Source organism: Hoplias malabaricus, chromosome 12, assembly GCF_029633855.1.
Source record: "Hoplias malabaricus isolate fHopMal1 chromosome 12, fHopMal1.hap1, whole genome shotgun sequence".
Taxonomy (NCBI): domain Eukaryota; kingdom Metazoa; phylum Chordata; class Actinopteri; order Characiformes; family Erythrinidae; genus Hoplias; species Hoplias malabaricus.
In genome coordinates this window covers 7,951,988-7,974,473 of record NC_089811.1, presented here as the reverse complement: position 1 = coordinate 7,974,473, position 22,486 = coordinate 7,951,988, and the positions used below count along the sequence as shown (strand labels likewise).

Here is a 22,486-nt window from a genome sequence, read left to right as displayed (position 1 = left end):
GTGTATGTATGTATGTGTGTATGTGTATGTATGTGTGTGTGTGTGTATATGTGTATATATATGTGTGTGTGTATATATGTGTGTGTGTGTTTGTGCATGCACAGGTGTCAGTGTGTGAGTGACTGTGTGAGTGTGTAATGGACCGGTGCCCTGTTCAGTGTGTGTTGTATAAGATCCAGACACAGTGAGACTCTTGATCAGGATGAAGCACTTACAGAAAATGAATGAATGAGCAAGGCATGTGCTTAATGTAATGTTTACATCATTTATTAAAAATCCAGATGTGAGGTGCAGCCATACGTTTCTCAAAAATAGATATTCATCAGATTAAATGAAATGAATTAGTCTTTTAAAGACAAATAAGTTAAGAGGCAGTAAGTGTTATGATATCACAACATGAGAGCAACAACAATGACATAAAACATAACGTTCCTTTTTAACACGTGCAGCTGTATTTCTGTTTACATGATTAGGAAAACTACAAATTAATAAACATGACCTTTAAATCAGGCTTCATTATGACATTATAATTTAAAACAATTTCAAATATAATAAACCCAGTTATAAAATACAAACATATTGAAAATGCTTGTTAAACATATTGAAATATATAAAGTTCCCCTGATAAGCAAATTACTACAGATCAGCTCTGTGCAAAAGTCCAGGAAAATTGCCTTTAAGTTCAAGGTTTAATTGGCAGCATCAGGAAACACAGAAAATCGCACACAAACCTCAACAGCTGAATATCAATACCGTCTGTCTGTATTTACTGTGTCCACACAATAACTCAGAGCTTTATTTATTTCAGGGGACTCACTTTCAGTGTCTCAAAGGAATCCACACCCACATCCCCAAAGTTCAGTCCAAGAAATGTGTTGCCTTTGGTTTTCTCCTGATCCTATTTACTAACAGCTCATCAGTGATAGTGGACAAAAGTGGAGTTAATTTTAAAGATTTGTGTCATTTGTCTAATTAATATTCATCCCCTGTGTCTTACCTGACGCCATAAAATGAATAAATTAAACTTAATCTTCATTTTCTTAGGAAATTACATTAACAAAAGTTTGACTGAAAAAATGTGTACCACTTTAAAATAAAACTAAACAAACGAAGGTTTGTAAATGGCTTAAAGATCTATTTATTAATTATATGGATATTAAACAAATTGTAAACACCTTAAAAGTCATTATAATCATTTTTAACAGAGACAAAAAGAGCAACAGTGACATCGTTTTTTTTTTTATTCTGAAAGTGCTGGAACTTACTGAAAATGTCGAGGAAATTAATAAACTAAAACCTGAGAATGTTAATTTAGTCATTTCACATGTTAAGGTTAACCACATTATCATCAGTGTTTAAAAAGTCGTAATTAAACTCGGTGGTTAAATGGTTAAACTTATTAACAAATATGTTCTGGAGCAGAGGGGGTTAATATTGACTGATAGATACAACACAGCAAGGTCAGCATTCGGCAAGATCTGAGGTTTAAGACGGATGTGAGTTCACTATTTGGCAAACAACGGGTCACTGTTTCCCTTTATATCTGTGTGTTATAAATTATTATTAATGAATTTTAATGTGTTACAACTTAAATAACAATCATTAATAAACTAATTTTAAACCATTTATAAACTTTATAAGTGTAGTCTTATTTTAAACTGGTACCAAATATTGTTTTTAATGGCCAATGTTTGCATGATGTTAGCTTAATTAGCACCAAAATTCTATGTACATTGAACAACAATAGAAAATGCTAAATCAAATATTCTAGATCTATAAAATACCTCTGTTATGGACAGTAATCTCTGCACTGACTTTTGCAGTTCTTCGGCATGAACCTTAATTTCATTTAACTTTTGACTTTCTATCAAAACACATGTACGTAAGTTGCTTTGGAATCGCTACCGATTACGTTTTTTGCAGTGCACTTGTAGAACCCATTGTCCCTTGTGGATGGGTTCTGGATAATTAGAGAACCCTGTGGCTGGAGGTATCTATTACCATAGAGTCTTGGCTGAGCTCCAGCCTTCAACTGAGTTTTGTCAGGCATTTCCCAAAGTACCTCTGCTTTAGGAGTTCCGATAGCCATGCAGTTCAACTGGATTGCAACTCCTGGTCTTGCGTACGTGACAGAAGCTGGTCCACTGATAATGCGGGGTGGATAGGCTATCACAATCACTGCAACTGATAAAGAAGACAATCCATAATTGTTGGACGTCTTGCAAAGGTATGTACCCCGATCAAAGACAGAGGCTTGTTGGACAAGTAAGGTACCATTATTAAAAACCGTATACCGTTCCATTTTCTGTGGCCTGGTCAAGACGCTGCCACTCGGAAGGGTCCAAGTAAGTTTGGGAAGTGGGTTACCACTTGATAAACAGTTCAGCTGCAAGTTTTCGCCATTTATGATGCTAACCAAAGAGCTGTACTTGTTCTCAATCTCAGGCTTTTTCCCGGCCTCCAGAGTAACCTTTCTTTCCACATATCCAGCACTATTCCGTCCCACACATCGGTACAACCCTGCTTCTGATGCTGAAGCCTCACTTATCACCAAAGTTCCATCAAAGCCATGGAGAAATCTGAAAATACTGGTTCCGCTCAAGAGAGACGTCCCATTGGGAAGGATCCAGGTGATCTCGGGATTGGGTTTCCCTTCCACAGAACAATTCAAAGTCACTGTTTCTCCATTCGTGAGCTGGACAGTCTCTGTAGCGAGGCTTTTCAATTGAGGTTTTTCTGTTTTCTCTGTGACATGAAGCTGAACCTGAAGCCTGGCCTCTCCTGCCTCATTCCGGGCGATGCAGAGAAGCTGGACAGAATCACTCTTACGCAAGCTACGTATGTCCAGGGTGCCATTGCGGTGGACTGTGATCCTGCTGCCATAGTAGGGAGCTGGGAGAACTACGTTTTCAGGTAGAATCCACATGACACGAGGAATTGGGGTTCCTTCTGCTTTGCAATGTATGAGAACTTGTTGGTCTTTCCCAGCAGTCTGCTCAACTGCACTGATTGGGTTTTGTAGTCCGTTAATGGTGGGTGCTTTAACCACAGTGTCGACACGGACTACTTTCCTGTCTATTCCTGCGCTATTCCTGACTGAGCAAGTGTAGTTCCCAATGTCAAATCTTTGCACCTTGTGAATGAGTAAGGTCCCATCTGAGGAGACCTGATACTTGTCAGATGCTAAAGGTATGATACGATTACTTGGGGAAAGCCAAGTTATACTTGGGGTAGGTTCTCCTTTTGCGCTGCAGGTAAGAGAGACTGTGTCTCCGTAAAGAACCCGAATCACTTCGTATACATTGTTCCGAATTGTTGGTGCTGCTGCAATGACTTTGATATGGACCTTCATCTCATCTTTCCCAATCTCATTTTCAGCGTAGCAGGTATAATCTCCCTCTTCCTTCATCCCCACTTCGTTGAAGTAAAGAGTCCCGTTTTCAAAGACAACATACCTCCTCCTGCGAACCCCACTATCATTCGACTGCATCAAGCTGTTTACCAGGGTGCCGTCAGGAAGACTCCATCTGATCTCAGGATTTGGAAGACCAGAGGCAACACAGTCCACTTTCAGATCCATTCCGTACTGTACCTTGTGGTCATTCAATTGCTTCCGTTCTATTTTTGCTGCTTTCATCATCACGTTTACTTTCAGCAAAACATAGTCATCCCCCATTTTATTTCTGGCGACACAGAGGTAGTCTCCTTTGTCCTTTTCGGTTACCGACTTCACTGTAAGCGTGCCATTACTGAAGACCTTCATTCTGTGATCAAAGCTAGGAAGATAGATAAAAAGAAAGGTTAGCTTAATTGAAATGTAACTAATGAATTTATGAGACTGTGAATTAAAAAGTATGACGAATCAGATGAAAGTGTGAACAACACTGTTTCAAATTTAAGAAATATGCTGTCTGCCCGAAATTCTGAATGCCCCCTTTTAATTAGTGACATTGGGTTGGTGTAATCTCTTAAGACAAGCTTATAGTGGAATGAGGCACACTGGAGCAGCTACACATGAGCCTAAAGTCATCATGGCAAGTTGCCGTGAGAGATAGAGCAGTGGAACTCCATGTTAATTCTCTTAATTTCTGCATAACCTTTGAATGAGCAGGTTTCTTGACTACTGTTTGTCAAAGTTACTGCTTATTAATCAGGTTCTTGTTTGTGTTTATATCTATTTTAATTCAGACCAGCAGTCCGTATGAGAGCTGAGCTTATCTTTAGATCATCCTGATGATGTTGATTTATTTGGATTAATGAAATACCATTCCAAAGGTCTCAGGAATTCTCCACAACAAAAGGAAGTGAAGGTTAGAGAGTGAGCCACCCTGAATAAAAAGTGGCAAGGTGTCATGTAAACTCTGATAAATGTGAGGTCTTTGTGCAAGATTTTGCTGACAGATATGACACTGGGATGGAAAGCGTTCTTCTGTTTATTGCTTCTCCGAACCTTGGATGAACTTCTACTCTCCCGAGAGAGCTGTCCAAACCAAGGATTAAGAGCGTGGACAGGATCCCTTCATCAGCTGCTGGAACAAAGGTGGAGAAGTTCACTTTTTAATCACATGCAGATGGTGCACTGAGGTCCAAATTCTCCTCATCAGATCTGGACGTCCTAATGGCAGCCTTCTATCTGCTGAGTGAGTACTCCTAGAATTACTGTAAACATTTCCAGACTTTCCACACCTTCTTAAAGGAGCAGTTTGTTAATTTTGCCGCCAAACAATTTTACTTAATTAATTAATTTATCCATTGTCTGTAACCCTTATCCAGTTCAGGGTCATGGTGAGCCTGTGTGCAAGGCAGGAACACACCCTGCAGGGGGCGCCAATCCTTAGCAGGGCGGTACACACTCACACATTCACTCACACACCCAGACCAATGGAAAATTTTGAGTCACCAATCCACCTACCAACATGTGTTTTTGGACCATGGGAGGAATGTGGAGCACCCAGAGGAACCCCACGCAGACACAGGGAGAACACACAACCCCAGAACCCTGTGGCTGTGTGACAAGAGGCACTACTGCAGCAAACAGTAGTGCTGCCAAACATTATTCATAAAAGTGATTATTCAAGCTTATATATCTACTTTAAAATGCCTGTTACTGTACCTTAAACAAAACGTCTAATTGTTTTGTAGTGTCTGACTGAGCCAAATCAAGATCCATCGAGCTGGTCCCCCACGATTGTGACTATACTTAACATTTCCTCTCATAATTTTTGGTTTGATATTTTAAGTTTGGTTGAGTAATTGTTCATAAATAAGTTGACAACACTTCAAATATATGTACCTGTAATGTTCATCAATGAGTTTCTTAGCCGGCGTCCTCCAGATGATCCTGGGTTCAGGGCTTCCTGAAGCTCTGCAGTCCAAACGAAGATCCCCACCATAACTAACATCTATCGTTTGAGGAGAAGTGGACATTATTTTGGCTGTGGAGAGGTTTCTCTTGACCAGGACACCCACTCGTCTCTTGTCGGCACCTACAACATTTATTGCTATGCATTCGTAGATGCCAGAATCTTTCTCTGATGGGTTTCGGATGTAAAGGGTCCCATTGGGGAAGACGAAGAGATTGTCATTGATGAATTGGGAAGGTCTTATTGATGTTCCGCTTGAAATGACCCAACGGATGGAGGGATTTGGGGCTCCTTTGGCACTGCAGTGAACATGGATGGTCTGGCCTTCTTCGATGGTGTAGTTCTCTTGTCGTTGTTGCTGGATAATTGGCGGCAAGACTGTAACATGTAGATGAACAGATATAGCGTCTGCACCTGCTACATTGCTGGCGATACACTTGTAGGTTCCTCTGTCGACATAAATGGCCTCCCTAATTTGAAGTGTCCCATTACTTAAAAGCATAATCCTCTGTTTACCGGTGCTGACTGTATGCACCATTGACCGATTTGGAAGCACCCAGCTGGTGTGAGGTTTGGGAAGACCCTGAGCCAGGCAATCGAGATGGATACTATCCCCCAGGTACACCGTTATATCTCGATGCCTTGATAACAGCATCTTCGGTGGCTGAGAAAGAACCACCAAAGTGACCATCATCCTATCAATGCCGTACAGATTCTGAGCCGTGCAAAGGTACTGGCCACGGTCTTGAGGCTGGACATCGTGGATCACGAACGTGCCATTAGACTGTACCTCAAACCGTTGGATTCTGGTGTTCGCTGACATAACCGCACCTGAAAAAAAGAAACATGTCTTATTGCATGATAAGTTTTATTAAGATGAAGAACACTCTGACTTAACTGAATGAACTTATTTGTTAATGTCCTGTTTGTCTTCACACGTCATTTATTAAAAGCAAAAGTTCCCAAAGAAGTTTCAGAAGACTTGATCTGAGATGATGTTTTAGTGCATTAGTCATATATTCTTTTTAAACACAACATTTAACAGTAACGTAAAGTCCATAAGGGTAATTTATGGCTCCAAATCCTTCTTGGTGTCAACAGAAGGCACACACATGTTCTTAAGACATTATTTAGTCACACCAATCACTGCGGTTTTACACTGTGGCAGAAATCCAGTTTCAGTTTACACAGAACACTAAAAAAATTATGGCCAGCGGCAAAACCCATGGACCAAGCTCATAGGAAATAATCTGGAGTCTGATCAAATACTGCGCCCTGCAGGAGATGATGATTTATTAATTAAAAACATCTGAAATCTAGTCTTTATATCTGTTTAGTCTCATTATGTGGTTGTAGTTAGATGTTTGTAAACTGACAGAAGCCAAACTGTCTTAAAAGCACATCATTTTTTACAAACCATTTTTCCAAAAATGTTGAGACAGAGTGCTATATATAAGTAAAATAAATTCAGCGATGCGCAAATAATTTAAACCCTATATTTAGTTGAAGAATTTACAAAGACAACACGTATTTTGTTTACTTTTTTAAATTAGATGACAGCAACATGTTCTAAAAATTATGACAGGGACTTGTTTACCAATGTGTCCATCCCCTCTACATTAAACATCATTCTGTAAGCGTTTGGGAACTGAGGAAACCAGTTGCTGTAGTTCTTCCTTTTTATAGGATTTTCAGCTGCATAACAGCTCTGTGTTTCTGTTGTAGAGTTTTTCCGCTCATAATACACCATATTTAAATGGGTGAAGCTCTGAACCCAGAGCCATGCTGTTGTAATCCGTACAGAATCTAGATTTAGCCCAGAGGACACAGCATCTGTGATTTCCAAAAAGAATGTGAAATTGTGATTTGTCAGACACAGGACACTTCTCCACTTCCCCTCAGTCCGGTTAAAAGAACTCTGGCCCAGAGAAAGCAGCATTATTTCTGTATCCTGTTTAAATCTGCAATTGTGAGGTTTAACTTGTGTTTGTGGATGTGATAATGAACTGTGTTCACAGACAGTGGGTTTGGGAAGTTTTTCTTTGCCATGCAGTGATTTTCACTACAGAAATCACAACTGGCCTGTATTGTTTTGTTTGTCCTTGTGCCATGTATTTAGATATTTCCCTGGATTCTCTGAGTCTTTTGATATTATGTGCTGTAGATGATGAAAAATGTTAAAACATTATGTTTTACTGTTTGGCTGTGCAGTCTTTCACAAAGTGGTGAACCCCTCCCATCTTTACTTCTGAAAGACTCATCCTCTACGAGAAGCTCTTTTTTAAACTCAAGCATGCCAAGCATGTCTTTATTGCCCTGGCCCAATTTTTTGTAACATGTTTATAACATAAAATTAACAGTGAGTTAATGCTTTTCAAAAAACAATCATTTTTCTCTGATATAACAATTGCAAAATTGTTGTTGATTTATCTTCAATTAAATATCATTTAAATTATTTGCACATCATTGTATTCCATGTTGTATTTACAGTTTCTACACTGTCCCAGCTTTTCTGGAACTGGGGTTTGGAAATCAAGCTAAACTGTCTGAAATAGAAAAAGAATGTTTCTCTAAATAAAATGACTTAAGGGAACACTACGTAATATATGTACATTAAAATACCAGCTTCAAAATCACTGTGATGCCCCACTGAGCTGTAACAGGGAGAACAGAGCCTCTGCCATTGCTACTCCAATATCAGCACTGTAGAAACTGCACTATGTAACCTTTGGAGGAGGGTATTAAACTACGACCACTTTCTCCCCCTCCCCGTTTATTTCTGTACAGTGCTGTAAAGCCAAATTACAAAAGTCCCACAAGCTATAAAAAAACCCTAATCTTACCTAATGTTCCTTTAAAACAAGTAAAAACATCCAATAGTAAGATAAAATATTCATACAAACATCTTACAGATGAAATTATATTACATATAATACTAAAAATGCAGAGAAATTTGTAAAACTGTCTAAAAATAACTTCTTCATACAACAGTTTGAAAATAATACGTAAATAGAACATTGTTTTGTAATTAAATTACAAACAAATGTAGTAAAACCACACATGTAGAGCAGTGCACATACCTGTGGAGGCTTTGGTCCAGGTGAGGAAAGGTTTAGGTTCCCCCACAGAATTACAAGGAAGCTGCACATCTGTTTCAGCGTTCACAGTGACTGTGTGGAGGTTCGCTGTGGTGATTCTGGGCCGCATTCTCAGTGGGGAAACAGCTGGAGGATGAGCTGGAGATACAGCTGTTTTGAAATGCTGGTTGGTAGAAATTGCGGTGGTCTGAGCTCTGCTACTGGGCTCAGAGATTGCTCTCAGGGGAGCTGAGGTGCTTGTAGTTCTTGTGGTCATAGACGTTTTATGTGACTGAGAAGTTGATTTAGTGTTTCTGGTTGGTTGTGTAGATACTTGGAGTGACTGGTTGGTGGATTTGGTGGTACTTGGTGTTGTATGTTTGTTTGTAGATGTTTCAGGGTCAAGGCTAGTCAATTTGATCATTCTCGTTGTAGTTATTGTGGTTGTAGATGTTTTAGGAGGAAGGGTAATTGATTTGATGGTTCTTGTAGGTTGCACAGTGGTCGTAGAGGTCTTTGGCAATGAGGTTGTTAATTTGACAGCACTGACAGAGCCTGGGGAGTTGCTAGCTGCAGGTGTCCTATGTATAACAAATGGAGTTCTATGCCTGGGGTAATAAGGGTATCTGTAAATAGGTGTTCTTCCACTGTGCCTGTCAGGAATGTAGTTTCCTGAAGGATATCTGGAGTAAAATGGAATTCGTGAATCTACTACTGGCACCCTGGGTTTAGATGGGGCTTGTGTTGTAGTAGAAGTGGTCGTAGTAATGGTAGTGAGAATAGGAGCAGCTGTTATTGTAGGTATGAATGTTAATAAAGCAATATCCTCTGTAGACAGGGTTGTCTTGGCTGTAGTTGTTGATTCTGAGGTTGTTGAGGTTCTGAGGTTGTTCAGTAATTCTATCTCACCATCTTCACTGGGTTCAGTCCGAGGAATTGCTGATGTTGACCACTGGTTTACAGACTCAGTTTGTCTTGAGCTGTATTCTACGGGTGTGTCTGTTGAAGGACTAACCGATGCCTGATCTGAAAACGATTTCTTCCTGTCTGAATTTAGTGCCTCTTTCTCTTCAGTTGAAAATATTGCAGGGGGAGAAAGGGGTGGAACGGAAGCAGCAACATAACCCTCTTCAGATTTTACATTTTCAACAGAGTTCAAACTTTTGAAGAGATCAACCACGGCAAGACCTTTTTCTTGGTGTGATTCAGGTATACTGGGAATATCTGATGGACTCGCGGTGAAGATTTCTGTTCCATGATCTTCACTGATGGCCTTCTTATTCATATCCTCAGTTGAGAGAACACTTAAAAACTCTTGAGTGACTTCCAGAGGAATGGTTTTGTGGTCTGCTGAAGATGTCACAGCTGCTCCTGTAGAAGTAATGAGCTCATTTGTCTTGACCACTGTAGAAGCCGTGTTTTCATTTCGCCAATCCTCTCTGGATATGTCTTCATTTACTCTCCTAGGACTTGCGACCGCAGATGTTGAAGATGTTGTAATGACTTTGGATATTGAGGCTTGAGTCTTTTGATTTGTGGAATCCCCTTTCCATTTGTGGGTGACCAGACTGATGTTCTCATCAAGAAGGGATACACTTGTTGTTTCATGACTAACACCAGTCGTTGAGGGTTTGTGGTATGTGGAGGAAGTATAAGTAATAGCTCTATGAGTGTAATAGGCTGAGGTTGAGGAGGTTGTAGTTGCAATTATTGATGGAGGATGAGCTACAACAACTCTGGGTACTGTAAACAGCTGTGGTCTGCTAGTGGTTAGGGTTGAGGATGGTCTCAGTCGCAGTCTATTAATCCGTCGATTATTTCCAAATCGTCTTCTGGAGTTCCAGGGGGCCCTTGGCCTTAGCACAGGACTGGGTGGTTCTTTGGGCTTTGTAAATGGCTTAGAGGAGGTAAACACTGTTGAATGGCCATTTTTGCTCTTTGTGTACACACCATTAGCATCAGCAGTGGCTGAGATTATGGAGGACTTTTCCAAAATGCTGTGATCTTTCTTTTCCCCTGAATCTGGCTCCGTGACAGGCCCTGAAGACAACGGGTTATTTTCCATTTGTTGACTCTTTTCTCCGATTGAAGTGCTAGCAGTTAAAGTGTTTACATGGCTTCCCCCCAGGACGTTTATCTCCGTGATGCCGTAATTAAATGCAGCTGTGGACCTTACAGTGTCAGTCTTCAGTGTCACTCCGCTGACATCAGTGCTTGGTTTTGTTGCAGCTACTTGATGCAAGTTATATTGCCCTTGAGTATCTGGTGAAGCTGTGACGGATTGTGTGCTGTCTGTGTGTTGATCTACATTTTGTCGTATTCTGATGCTGCTAGACTCCTCGTTTGAGATTGTGTCATCGGGAGAAGACCCCTCTGTGTTGTCAAATGATCCTTGATTATTTACAGTTGGTCCCCTGCTTTTGAAAGAGTAAGACGGAGTTGTTTTGGGGACGGTTTTCCTGCGAATTTTGGCCAAAATATGAGCCCATTTCTGTGGATCTATTTTGTTCTTTCCTGTGTTCAATTTTCTTCTGTTTTCAAGGACCATCATCCTCTGTTTTCCGTTCACACCTTTCCTAAGAGGTCTCCTGCGGTCTGGTAACCTTTGCTGAGAGTTCCTCAAAGGATGTCCCTGTGATCTTGAAGGTGGTTCCCTCCTCTGGTTAATAAAAGCCCTACTTGGTGGCAGTGTCTCTGGGTCAAAATCTCCAGAAGCATCATCTATGTCCTCTAAAAATGCTTTGACTTTTGTGGACACCCCTGCTGCAGACTGTGGTCTCATGGGATAACGTCTGAGAGGCTGCATTCCTGGCCTTCTCAAGACAGTGAGCTTTGTAGAGACAGCGTCCATACCATGTTCGTTCAAAGCCAGACATTTGTAATATCCATTGTCATTAGATTTGCTGTGGGGAATGAACAGTGTCCCATTAGAGAAGACGAAACCTCTAGATGAGTTTGCTTTGGCATTGATCACCTGGCCATCTGGAAATATCCAGTTGATGACAGCGTCTGGTGTTGCAGTAGAGAGGCAAGGCAGAGAAATGGGCTCGCCTACAAATTTGGATACAGGAGTCCGAATCTCGTCTCCTTGAGGAGGTGTAGAAGATTCTACAATGGATAGACGGAAAGGTAGGAGGTCTATATCTCCAGGAACCTTAGCAATGCAGTAGTAAACGCCAGAGTCTGAATAATCAGCAGCTTTGAGGAGAAGCTGGCCATTACTAGATATGAACAGATGATCATTTGAGCTGCTGAAAGGAGCCTTAACCTTAGAACCATCAGGAAGCATCCAGTGAATAGAAGGATCTCCAGAACTTAACACATTGCAGTCCATCTCAATTCTACCACCCACGACTGAGGTAAACATTGTCTGGGTTGAGTTGCTGTGTTTGATCATCACCCAGGATCTTCTCTGTCGTCTTATCTGATCGTTATTTATGGTGGTTGATATTTTCGTGGATAAAATTAGCTTCACACTCTTGGATGAGGAATAGGGCCTGTTCAGTTGTAAGTTCACAAAAGACTGCATGAGCCAAGATGGATGGGATAAGACATTAGCCCGAACTCCTGTGTAATAGTATGCATCCCTCTCAATGTCCTGCCTGTATCTGTAGCTCAGTTCAGGTTCTTTACTGAGCATGATTTCTCTCCGAAGGTGCGCCGGTGTCTCGCTGTAGTACGCAAGAAGTCTCCATAAGCTCTGGTAGTTCTCCCTGTCTATGGGGCAGTCCAGGTCAAAGTGGAGACTCATATTAGAAGCTATGTCCAAAGACTTGGTGTAATTCCAGGTGATTTTAGTTGAATCTCTCGGCTCTAGAATTCTGCACGTCAAATCCACTTTGTTCCCGTGCTCGTCCAATAGGTTTAACGTCATGTTTCCGAAAGCTGGTTTAAAATTGTCCAGAGAAAGCAGCTCACTGAGGTTCTCCTCTGGAGAGATGCTCCTCTCTCTGGAGCTAATGACTGGACCTGTGCATTGAAGTTCCTTGTGTTCGGAGAAAACCTTCCCTCTCAGCTGCTGTGGTGAAGCACACAGTGGACATAGCTGACCTCTGGCAGATGCCTTGTCCTGCTTACATTTCATCACACCTAAAAAAAAGGAAACAAATATAAGCTGTTACTGGGCGCTGGGGAGAAAATACTGTAGCAAAACAACAGGTGGGTGAACTTCAACCATGATCTTTGTTTGTTGGAAAATGTCTTAAACATAATCAACATTTCATATATTTCTCATTATAAGATTGTCATTAAGAATGTTACATAATTATTTAACCTATTACTGGACACAAATAAACCCCAAAACAACAACAACAAAAAAAACTACTGTTCCATTAAGAGATTTTATTCAGTTTATTCATGAAAGTGTATCCTTCTTTTGGCAGATGGTTTTGATTGTTTTAAGCATTGTTTCTACTATTTCCCAGTAGAAAAAGACAATTATAATAAGCAAAAACACCTAAATATAGGTTGTGTATTGTTGTTCTATTCCCTTAACAGTCTTTATGGTACAGTGATGAGATGGAGCTATCTCTCTGTGCTCCAGGTGCTTTGTGTGTCCAGGTGCCGTTTGGCGCCCCTTCCAAGGTGTGTTCCCACATTGTGCCCAGTGATTCTGGGTAGGCTCCAAACCCACCGTGACCCTGAACTGGATAAGGTAGGGTGACCAGACGTCCTCTTTTACCTGGACATGTCCTCTGTTTTAGACTGTTTTTTTAAATGTCCTGGTGGAATTTCACAAACGTCCGGGATTTTGTTTTTCTAGAGCTTACATAGAACTTCGAGAAGCGTTTCGTTCACAAACTAGTCCCGCCCTCCCCTACTCCGATTGGTTCGCTTGAGTGAGAAGGGGGCGTGGTGAAGTAGCCTAAAATCTTCGGATTGGACGGTCTGACTGTAGAGCTACCGTTATTGGTCATCATTGGATCTCAGATCTGGTCACCCTAGGATAAGGGTTACAGACAATGAATGAATCAATGTTTTAGTTAGACAGTGATGATAAGCTGCCTACTTAGACACCTTAATTGTCGAATTGTACCTCAGCTGCAAAGTTAATCCCATGATGCAATGCAAGCATAACTCCTGTCTATTTTGCTTTTCTCCAAAAGCAAAAATAATCTAAATAGCGATAAAAACAGGAACTAGGCTCCACTGCGCTGAAAGGCTGAGGTGACACTCACCAACGAGGGAAGTAACAGCGGTTGTGTGCAGTGAGCGGGAACGAGCCATGACCCAATCGCTCTCTAAATACAGATTCTCAATAATCTGCCTCATGAAGACTGCAGACTTAAGCCTAATTTATACTTCGACATGACCCCTGCGCCGCAGCCTGATGCACACTTCTCCAGAAATGTAATTACGCGTTGCATCGACTCAGACCGCAGACTAAAGATTGGTCAGTAGTGGGATGGACATTGTTGAAGTTGAACTGAAGAAGTACAGGAACATGACCTCCTCTCCTCCACACACAGAAATGCAGACAGCAGCACATTCACAGCGAGAGATTTCCTCAGACATAGTGTGGACGTTAAAGGCGAATAAAAACACTGAACAAAGGAAAAATATGGAGATCATCTGGAAATAATAACTCAAGGGGAATCGGGCCCACGTGGGAAAAATGTGTCGCTTTGTATTTGCTTCTTTCTTGGCACCTCTAGAACTCTAGAACACTGGCAACTCATTGTGTACTACATGGTGCTAGAGAAATATGTTTGAGATTCCCTAGTGGTGTGATGGTGCAATTGCAGAGCAATGCAGGCTCCAACACAGAAGTATAAATGCTCAGAACAAAGATGTTTTCACTTGCTCAGAGGGCATCTCTCGCGATAATAATCCCTTCCCCGTCCCCACGTGCATTTCAATATAAAATCAATGATGGTTCAGCACTGAAATGTCCGTGATTACCTGAGTGGCGTTCGTTCCAGTCTCTGAGCCAGTCTAACCGACAGTCACAAGTCCAGGGATTCCCAAAAAGGAAGAGGTTCTCCAGCTGAGGAATGCTCTTCAGCATCTCTCTGGGGAGAGAGGTCAGGAGGTTGTCTGACAGGTAAAGGTGTTTGATGGTGGACACGGGGAAGTGCTGCAGCAGTGAGAATGTGCTGAAGGTGGCGGGATGGATCCTCTGCAGGTGGTTCCCCTCCAGGTGGAGCAGACGCAGTGATGTCATCCCAAGGAAAGCGTCCGGATGGATGAACTCCAGGCGGTTGTGGTCAAGGTGGAGTCGTACAAGTCCGGTCAGACCCTGCAAACTGTGGCCAGTGATCACCTTCACCTTATTGTAGCTCATCTTCAGAACCTGGAGGAAGAGGAATTTGAAATTTAATCCCGGATTTCAAAGATGTTCCTGGTTTAAAATCCCTGTTAAATTACAATTCCACATAATTAGCATTCTCTCTGTTCTAACTCCACTCCTCATGAAGGGTGTGAATAGTTGAATAGTTAGAGCTGATCCTTGTACATCTATAGACTGGATATCAGCTCTGTTTAATCTGATTTTACATAACCCACAGATGTACAAATAATTATAATTATGAAAATGTTTTTTGTGTAGTATATAATTGTAATTCAGAATTCAAACATTCTCCACTATTTTGTTATTTTATGGTGACTGTTTTGTCGCATTAAAATCACAATTCTCATTTTTCATTCATTCATTCATTCATTCATTATCTGTAACCGCTTATCCTGTGCAGGGTCACGGAGGGTCTGGAGCTTACCCAGAATCACTGGGCGCAAAGTGGGAACACACCCTGGAGGGGGCGCCAGTCCTTCATAGGGTGACAGACACACACTCACAAATATGGTCACTTTTTGAGTCGCCAATCCACCTACCAACGTGTGTTTTTGGACTGTGGGAGGAAACCGGAGCACCCGGAGGAACCCACCACACTCCTCACAGACAGTCACCTGGAGGAAACCCACGCTGACACAGGGAGAACACACCGCACTCCTCACAGACAGTCACCCGGAGGAAACCCACGCAGACACAGGGAGAACACACCACACTCCTCATAGACAGTCACCCGGAGGAAACCCACGCAGACACAGGGAGAACACACCACACTCCTCACAGACAGTCACCCGGAGGAAACCCACGCAGACACAGGGAGAACACACCACACTCCTCACAGACAGTCACCTGGAGGAAACCCACGCAGACACAGGGAGAATACACCACACTCCTCACAGACTAGCACCCACAGCCTCCAGGTCCCTGAAACTGTGTGACAGAGACACTACCTTCAGTGCCAGCGTGCCGCCCAACACTGAAATCCCCATCTTTAAATCGTCCAAACCCAATCTCACACGTATTTTTGGAAACAATATTTTCCCCAAGAACAGAACAAATCCATCACATGCTTCTGCAGCACTTTTTCTTTAAATTCTTTACATTTTTTTTTAATTCTTTACTCGCTGTTTTCACGCTACTTCATTTTTCGGCTACTTTCTGTTTAATAATATGATAAATGTGACATTTAATACAAAACACAATTACCGTAAAATTCCAAAAGAGCGAAGAATGTTTGCATTTTGAATCACAATTATGCGCTACACAAAAACACTTCAGCACTCGTACAGCTGATAAAAGTGACACCTGCATGAATGAGGAGTGTGATCAAAGAAATGTGACGTCTAAATTGCGATCAATAAAATACCTACACAACTATACATTTAAACTGTACACCACTCTGCAAAAGTCAGAGACCATCTGATATATTACCTTTCTAGTCAGAACACATTTGGAGTTACATAAGATGAAGATCTACGGGCTGCTGGGAGGTGAGCTGCTGTTACAAATGATTTATGAAACAACGGTGCAAGGCCTGAAGTTGCTCCAGAACCACTGCTGCATTTATTAATATTTTTCTAGTGTTTTCAGTTTTGTTTTTTTAGATTAGTCAGAAGTATTTTAGAGCGACAGAGTGTCTCCTTCACTCCTTCACCTGTAAAGCCAGCAGATCTCGAAAAGCCCCATCAGGAATTTTACGGATATCATTCCCATGCATCATCAGGAGTTCCAGTTTCCTTAATCCAGCGAAGGAGCGCTCGGTAATGTGAGAGATGGTGTTAAACCTGAGAGAGAGAGAGAGAGAGAGAGAGAGAGAGAGAGAAAGAGAAACACAATCAGAGGTGAAATTTTGTTTGCACAATAAGAATGTAGGTGATAATGATAAAGCGGCCAGTGAGTGTCAGTAGAAATGGGGTGTTTCTGATAAAGTGGCCACCGAGTGTCAGTGGGGGTTATGATGATCACAGATGAGCTCTTACCCGAGGTTGATGCGCTGCGCATGCGCGGGCAGGTACGTTGGCAGCGCGCGGAGGGACCGAAAGGTGCAGTGCAGTTCGTTGGCCCGCGGGCACGCGCAGGGTCTCGGGCACGCGGAGGCGTTGCTGCTGCGCGTGCACAGGATGAGCAACAGCAGCGGTACAGTGCTCAGGCGCATCTCGGCTTCAGACACTGGGAGTGAAATTAATCTGTGAGTTACTCTCTGATTTGAACTATCCGTCCCAACTTAACTGGGAGTTACTGGTATTTACCAACTTTCCGTTCCAAACTATACGGTCTTACCCTCCGCCTTAAGTGGTGTAAGACTTGTTGCCTGCAGAATGTTTAATTCCACCTTAAATAGTGTAGCAGTTACATTTGGCGCCAACAGAAACCTAAATTACAGAATGGCTCCGGTAGAATGAGCCAATCCACCTTAAATGCTGCACTGTTTAAGGTGGAATGTAAAATTCTCGCACAGGGTGCCGATGTTTTGAGAAAATGAAAATAATTCGAAACGATAATAAATTACCCTTGCATTAATAAATATTAATAAATAAAGTGTTTAATAAATTAATTAATAAAAAACTATAAAGTGTTGTGAATTACCACTTAAATAATAATAATAATAGTACTACTACTACTACTAATAATAATAATACAACGTTATTGACGTTTAAAAAGCCACGAAAATAATAAAAGTCTTAACGGTTATAAAATACCACTAAAATCATAATAAAAGTCTAAAAGCTGTTGTAAAAGACCACAGAAATTATAATTAAAATTACCATTAAAATGATTAGAATAACTAAATAATTGTAAATCATAATTAAAATGTGAATAAATAAAAATAGTTAAAATGTCAACATACATTATATTAAATCTATAAACTTATAAATTACAAGTAAATTATGATAAATATCTATAAACTTTAATAAACACTGAAAGTGAATGAAATACCTCTGACAGTCATCAGTCCACATTTCTTCAGCAGAAATCAGATGCTTCCAAACACACAGTAAAAACGTTATAATATTCCATTAAAAAACAAACACCCATCATGGCTCAAGCAGGAGGCCCTCTGCAGGAATATGAATATGCAAATGAAATAAAATGCTTAAAAATAAAGTTAAATCCAAAGCAGATTCCTCAGGGCTTTGATTGAGAACTTCAGCACAGAGCAGATCCTGCACTCAGCATTCACTGAGCTTTCCAGCACGAGAGCTTCTGTAAGTGTGCGCGAGAGCTCCTGTAAGTGTGCGCGAGAGCTCCTGTAAGTGTGCGCGAAAGCTCCTCATGCGCTTTTTCAGAAGGGTTTTGAGGGGAGGGGCGAGATCTGAAAGTCTCATTAACTCAAGCCACACACACACATACAACACCCCCCCAAATACACACACACATACAACACCCCCCAAATACACACACACACACTGCCCCCAGTCTTCTGGAAAATCAGTACTAAATATTCAAACGTTTCTGTGAGGATTATTTAGCATCATGTAGGGTCAGGTACTGATGTTGGATGATGACTTTAGGACCTATCCTTACCCAAATTGTTGGGAGAACACAGTTCCATGTCTCCACAGCCCAGTTCTGTGCCTTCACACCCCCATGGTGGACTCATGGCATTGGGCATGGTGACCTCAGGGTTTAGAAGAACTTCAGAAATGTCAGAGCCACCTTTGAGACCTTTCTCCTGAGCTGATGTCACTCCAGAGATTCTTTGCTATAATTAACCCCTGTGTGTAAATAACCGCCCCGTGTGCTGTCGCTGTCCGTGCTGGACGCCATTGGGGGTGGACTGTGGGTGTGTGGTCAGTGGTTTGTTGGTCAGCTGTGGAGCAACTGTTTTCTGTTTCTAAAACCGGAGCAGCCAAAATAAAGGTGTTAAAATAGTTGGAATTATTCTCGCAACAATGGCACGATACAATCAGAGCACGAATTCTTTAAGGTGGGTTTTATTTTGAATTCTTTGTGTAAATAAGTGTTGGATCATTGTATTATGTTTTAAAAAGAAATTTTGGTAAAGCACTTTAAGCTGCATTTCATATGAAAGGTGCTATACAAATAAGGATTATTATTATTATTTAGATAAAATCACTTGATTGTGTTTGATTTATTGTGCCACTGTTTACATATATATATATATATATATATATGTATGATTGTAGTGAAAAGAAACCTAACAAATACACAAATTGCCTTAAAAATCTTTGACGTGCGTTACATTAAATATACTAGAATTAAAATGTTTTTAAAAATCAATAAAGGGCGGCACGGTGGCGCAGCAGGTAGTGTCGCAGTCACACAGCCCCAGGGACCTGGAGGTTGTGGGTTCGATTCCCACTACGGGTGACTGTGTGTGAGGAGTGTGGTGTGTTCTCCCTGTGTCTGCGTGGGTTTCCTCTGGGTGACTGTCTGTGAGGAGTGTTCTCCCTGTGTCTGCGTGGGTTTCCTCTGGGTGACTGTCTGTGAGGAGTGTGGTGTGTTCTCCCTGTGTCTGTGTGGGTTTCCTCTGGGTGACTGTCTGTGAGGAGTGTTCTCCCTGTGTCTGCGTGGGTTTCCTCTGGGTGACTGTCTGTGAGGAGTGTTCTCCCTGTGTCTGCGTGGGTTTCCTCTGGGTGACTGTCTATGAGGAGTGTTCTCCCTGTGTCTGCGTGGGTTTCCTCTGGGTGACTGTCTATGAGGAGTGTGGTGTGTTCTCCCTGTGTCTGCGTGGGTTTCCTCTGGGTGACTGTCTGTGAGGAGTGTTCTCCCTGTGTCTGCGTGGGTTTCCTCCGGGTGACTGTCTGTGAGGAGTTGGTGTGTTCTCCCTGTGTCTGCGTGGGTTTCCTCTGGGTGACTGTCTGTGAGGAGTGTTCTCCCTGTGTCTGCGTGGGTTTCCTCTGGGTGACTGTCTATGAGGAGTGTGGTGTGTTCTCCCTGTGTCTGCGTGGGTTTCCTCTGGGTGACTGTCTGTGAGGAGTGTTCTCCCTGTGTCTGCGTGGGTTTCCTCCGGGTGACTGTCTGTGAGGAGTTGGTGTGTTCTCCCTGTGTCTGCGTGGGTTTCCTCCGGGTGCTCCGGTTTCCTCCCACAGTCCAAAAACACACGTTGGAAGGTGGATTGATGACTCAAAAGTGTGAGTGTGTGTGTGTGTTGCCCTGTGAAGGACTGGCGCCCCCTCCAGGGTGTATTCCTGCCTTGCGCCCAATGATTCCAGGTAGACTCTGGGCCCACCGCGACCCTGAACTGGATAAGGATTAAAGATAATGAATGAATGAAAAAAGCAATAAAAATATTACTACTAAAAATAATTATATTTATAATTCTATAACTTGGATATAGACCCTTAGCAGCTACTAACTGCTAAATAATGAAATGTGATGCTGTGGAGCAGCTGCACATGAGTCCATGGTCATTGTCCCCCCCAACACACACACACACACACACACACACACACACACGAGAAACGGCAGTACTGTGTCATCCAACGTCAGCACCTTACCTCACTGTTGTTTATGTGAACTCTGAATGCCATCAAATACTCACAAAAATGTTCCACTCACTAATGTATGGATTTGATTTCATTAGACGTCCATCACTTGTTAAAGTGAGTTCTCTTCTTTTGATTCGTTTTCATGATGATGTGTATAAACTGGAGACACAGCTTCAGAAAGCCTCAGAGGAGTTTAAAAATGACACAACTAGAATTTATTCCTTATAAAACCACCTTTAATGACAGAAATGGCATTAAAACACATTAAAATGGAGGAAAAGACCACATCTGCAGCCGTTTAGAGCGTCAACACTTAACTCTGATGCAGAAAGACTGCAGTTAATATCTCAGTATTATAACAAACACGTGTCCCCACAAAATACATGATAAAATGATGCTTTTGATCTTCCCATGTTGCTGATCTGTATTTGATTTATCCAGACTTACAGGCTCCAGCTGGATCAGGGCTAAACTTTCAGAAAGGGACAGAGAGGGACATGGTGATGTTTCATTATTAAAGGGGTGATGAGCGAAGGACAGAGAGGGGTTCTGGTGCTGGTCCCTGTTGAGTAGGGGTCACTGTGGCCTTTTAAAATACAGCACTCCTGATTTTATCTCATCTTTAATCACAGGGCTGTGGCCTCCTCTCCTGTAAAATGCTTCTCACGTGTGATCATATCAGTAAGACCTCTTATATTAGCCTGTCGTATCATATATGTGCCTGCCACCACCACCAGCCTGACCAATCAGAAAGCTTCGCTAGCTCGCAGTCAGTAGTGATGAATGACTCTGGAGTCGACTCCTCGTCACAAGGTTCTTCAGACTGATGGAGACCATTGTATATAGTTCATCTTCACCTTAGAGTGTTGGACGTTTCAGCAACTGGCCACTCACCAACTATAAGTGTGTGTGGGGGCTGTTTGTATCTCAGGCCCCATCCACACGGATTAAAAATATCCCTGTTTTGGAAAATATCGTCCAGACGAATACAAAAATACAAAGACTCTCCAAACGTGAACGAACCAATTCTTTGTCTGAGAAAATCCCCCAAAACACCCCATTTCCCAGAAGTAAGGGAAATTAGGTGGCAGGCCGAGAGCGGATATTTCCTGAGAGATAAATTGACGTCCAACGCTCCGGGGAGTCTGTTCCCTGAGGGAACACCACTGTAAAAATGACCATAAATTTCTAAAAGAACGTGAGAGAAACATATGACACAGGCCTCAGGAACACTGGACCTCATTAGGGATGAGGTTGGGCTCCAGAAGTGTCGTCTAAATACGTCTGGTGCTTTGAAGTCTCGCCACCATTAGACGAAGTGTAGCCAATCATGCTACCAAGTTAAAATTAATGCACGTTTGGAGCCCTCCCCACAAATCCCCCCTAACACCAGCAGGCTCTGTCCAGTGTGAAGAGTGCGAAGAGCTAAGACCTCAGGAGCTGGACTAAAGGCCTTACAGTTTAGACTTACACACAATTAAATGCAGCAGCAGTGATGTTCCTAGCTTTGGCAGAAGTTTCTTCTCCACCTTAAATGGTGCCACAGTTATATTCTGCCACATACATAGCTTTCCTCTCCAACTTTAATGGGGCAGAAATTACTGTAGCCCCTGTAGAATGATCCATTCCACCTTAAATGATGCTAGAGTTATATTCTGCCACATACATAGCTTTCCTCTCCAACTTTAATGGGGCAGAAATTACTGTAGCCCCTGTAGAATGATCCATTCCACCTTAAATGGTGCTAGAGTTATATTCTGCCAAATACATAGCTTTCCTCTCCAACTTTAATGGGGCAGAAATTACTGTAGCCCCTGTAGAATGATCCATTCCACCTTAAATGGTGCTAGAGTTATATTCTGCCACATACATAGCTTTCCTCTCCAACTTTAATGGGGCAGAAATTACTGTAGCCCCTGTAGAATTATCCATTCCACCTTAAATGGTGCCACAGTTATATTCTGCCACATACATAGCTTTCCACTCCAACTTTAATGGGGCATAAATTACTGTAGCCCCTGTAGAATGATCAATTCCACCTTAAATGGTGCCACAGTTATATTCTGCCACATACATAGCTTTCCACTCCAACTTTAATGAGGCAGAAATTACTGTAGCCCCTGTAGAATGATCCATTCCACCTTAAATGCTGCTAGAGTTATATTCTGCCACATACATAGCTTTCCACTCCAACTTTAATGGGGCAGAAATTACTGTAGCCCCTGTAGAATGATCCATTCCACCTTAAATGGTGCCACAGTTATATTCTGCCACATACATAGCTTTCCTCTCCAACTTTAATGGGGC

At 42.0% G+C, this 22,486-nt stretch overlaps 1 protein-coding gene across 1 annotated transcript; it reads right to left on the bottom strand.

The window, feature by feature from the left end:
• Positions 1-289: 289 nt before the first annotated feature.
• mxra5b (matrix-remodelling associated 5b) lies at positions 290-17,784 on the bottom strand. Its single transcript, XM_066640943.1, has 8 exons — positions 17,664-17,784; positions 16,706-16,895; positions 16,381-16,510; positions 14,342-14,732; positions 8,940-12,529; positions 8,444-8,732; positions 5,294-6,194; positions 290-3,776 (listed from the first exon to the last, which is right to left on the bottom strand). Exons 1-8 carry the CDS (start codon positions 17,674-17,676, stop codon positions 1,868-1,870), a joined length of 7,413 nt encoding a protein of 2,470 aa, XP_066497040.1. The 5' UTR covers positions 17,677-17,784; the 3' UTR covers positions 290-1,867.
• Between the last annotated feature and the right edge of the window lie 4,702 nt (positions 17,785-22,486).

Excerpts from the sequence above, each read along its gene's own strand:
- mxra5b (XM_066640943.1), bottom strand. Across the intron at positions 12,530-14,341 it reads CTGGAACGAACGCCACTCAG|GTGTGATGAAATGTAAGCAG; the intron begins GTAATCACGGAC and ends CCTTTTTTTTAG. Across the intron at positions 6,195-8,443 it reads CTGGACCAAAGCCTCCACAG|GTGCGGTTATGTCAGCGAAC; the intron begins GTATGTGCACTG and ends TCTTTTTTTCAG.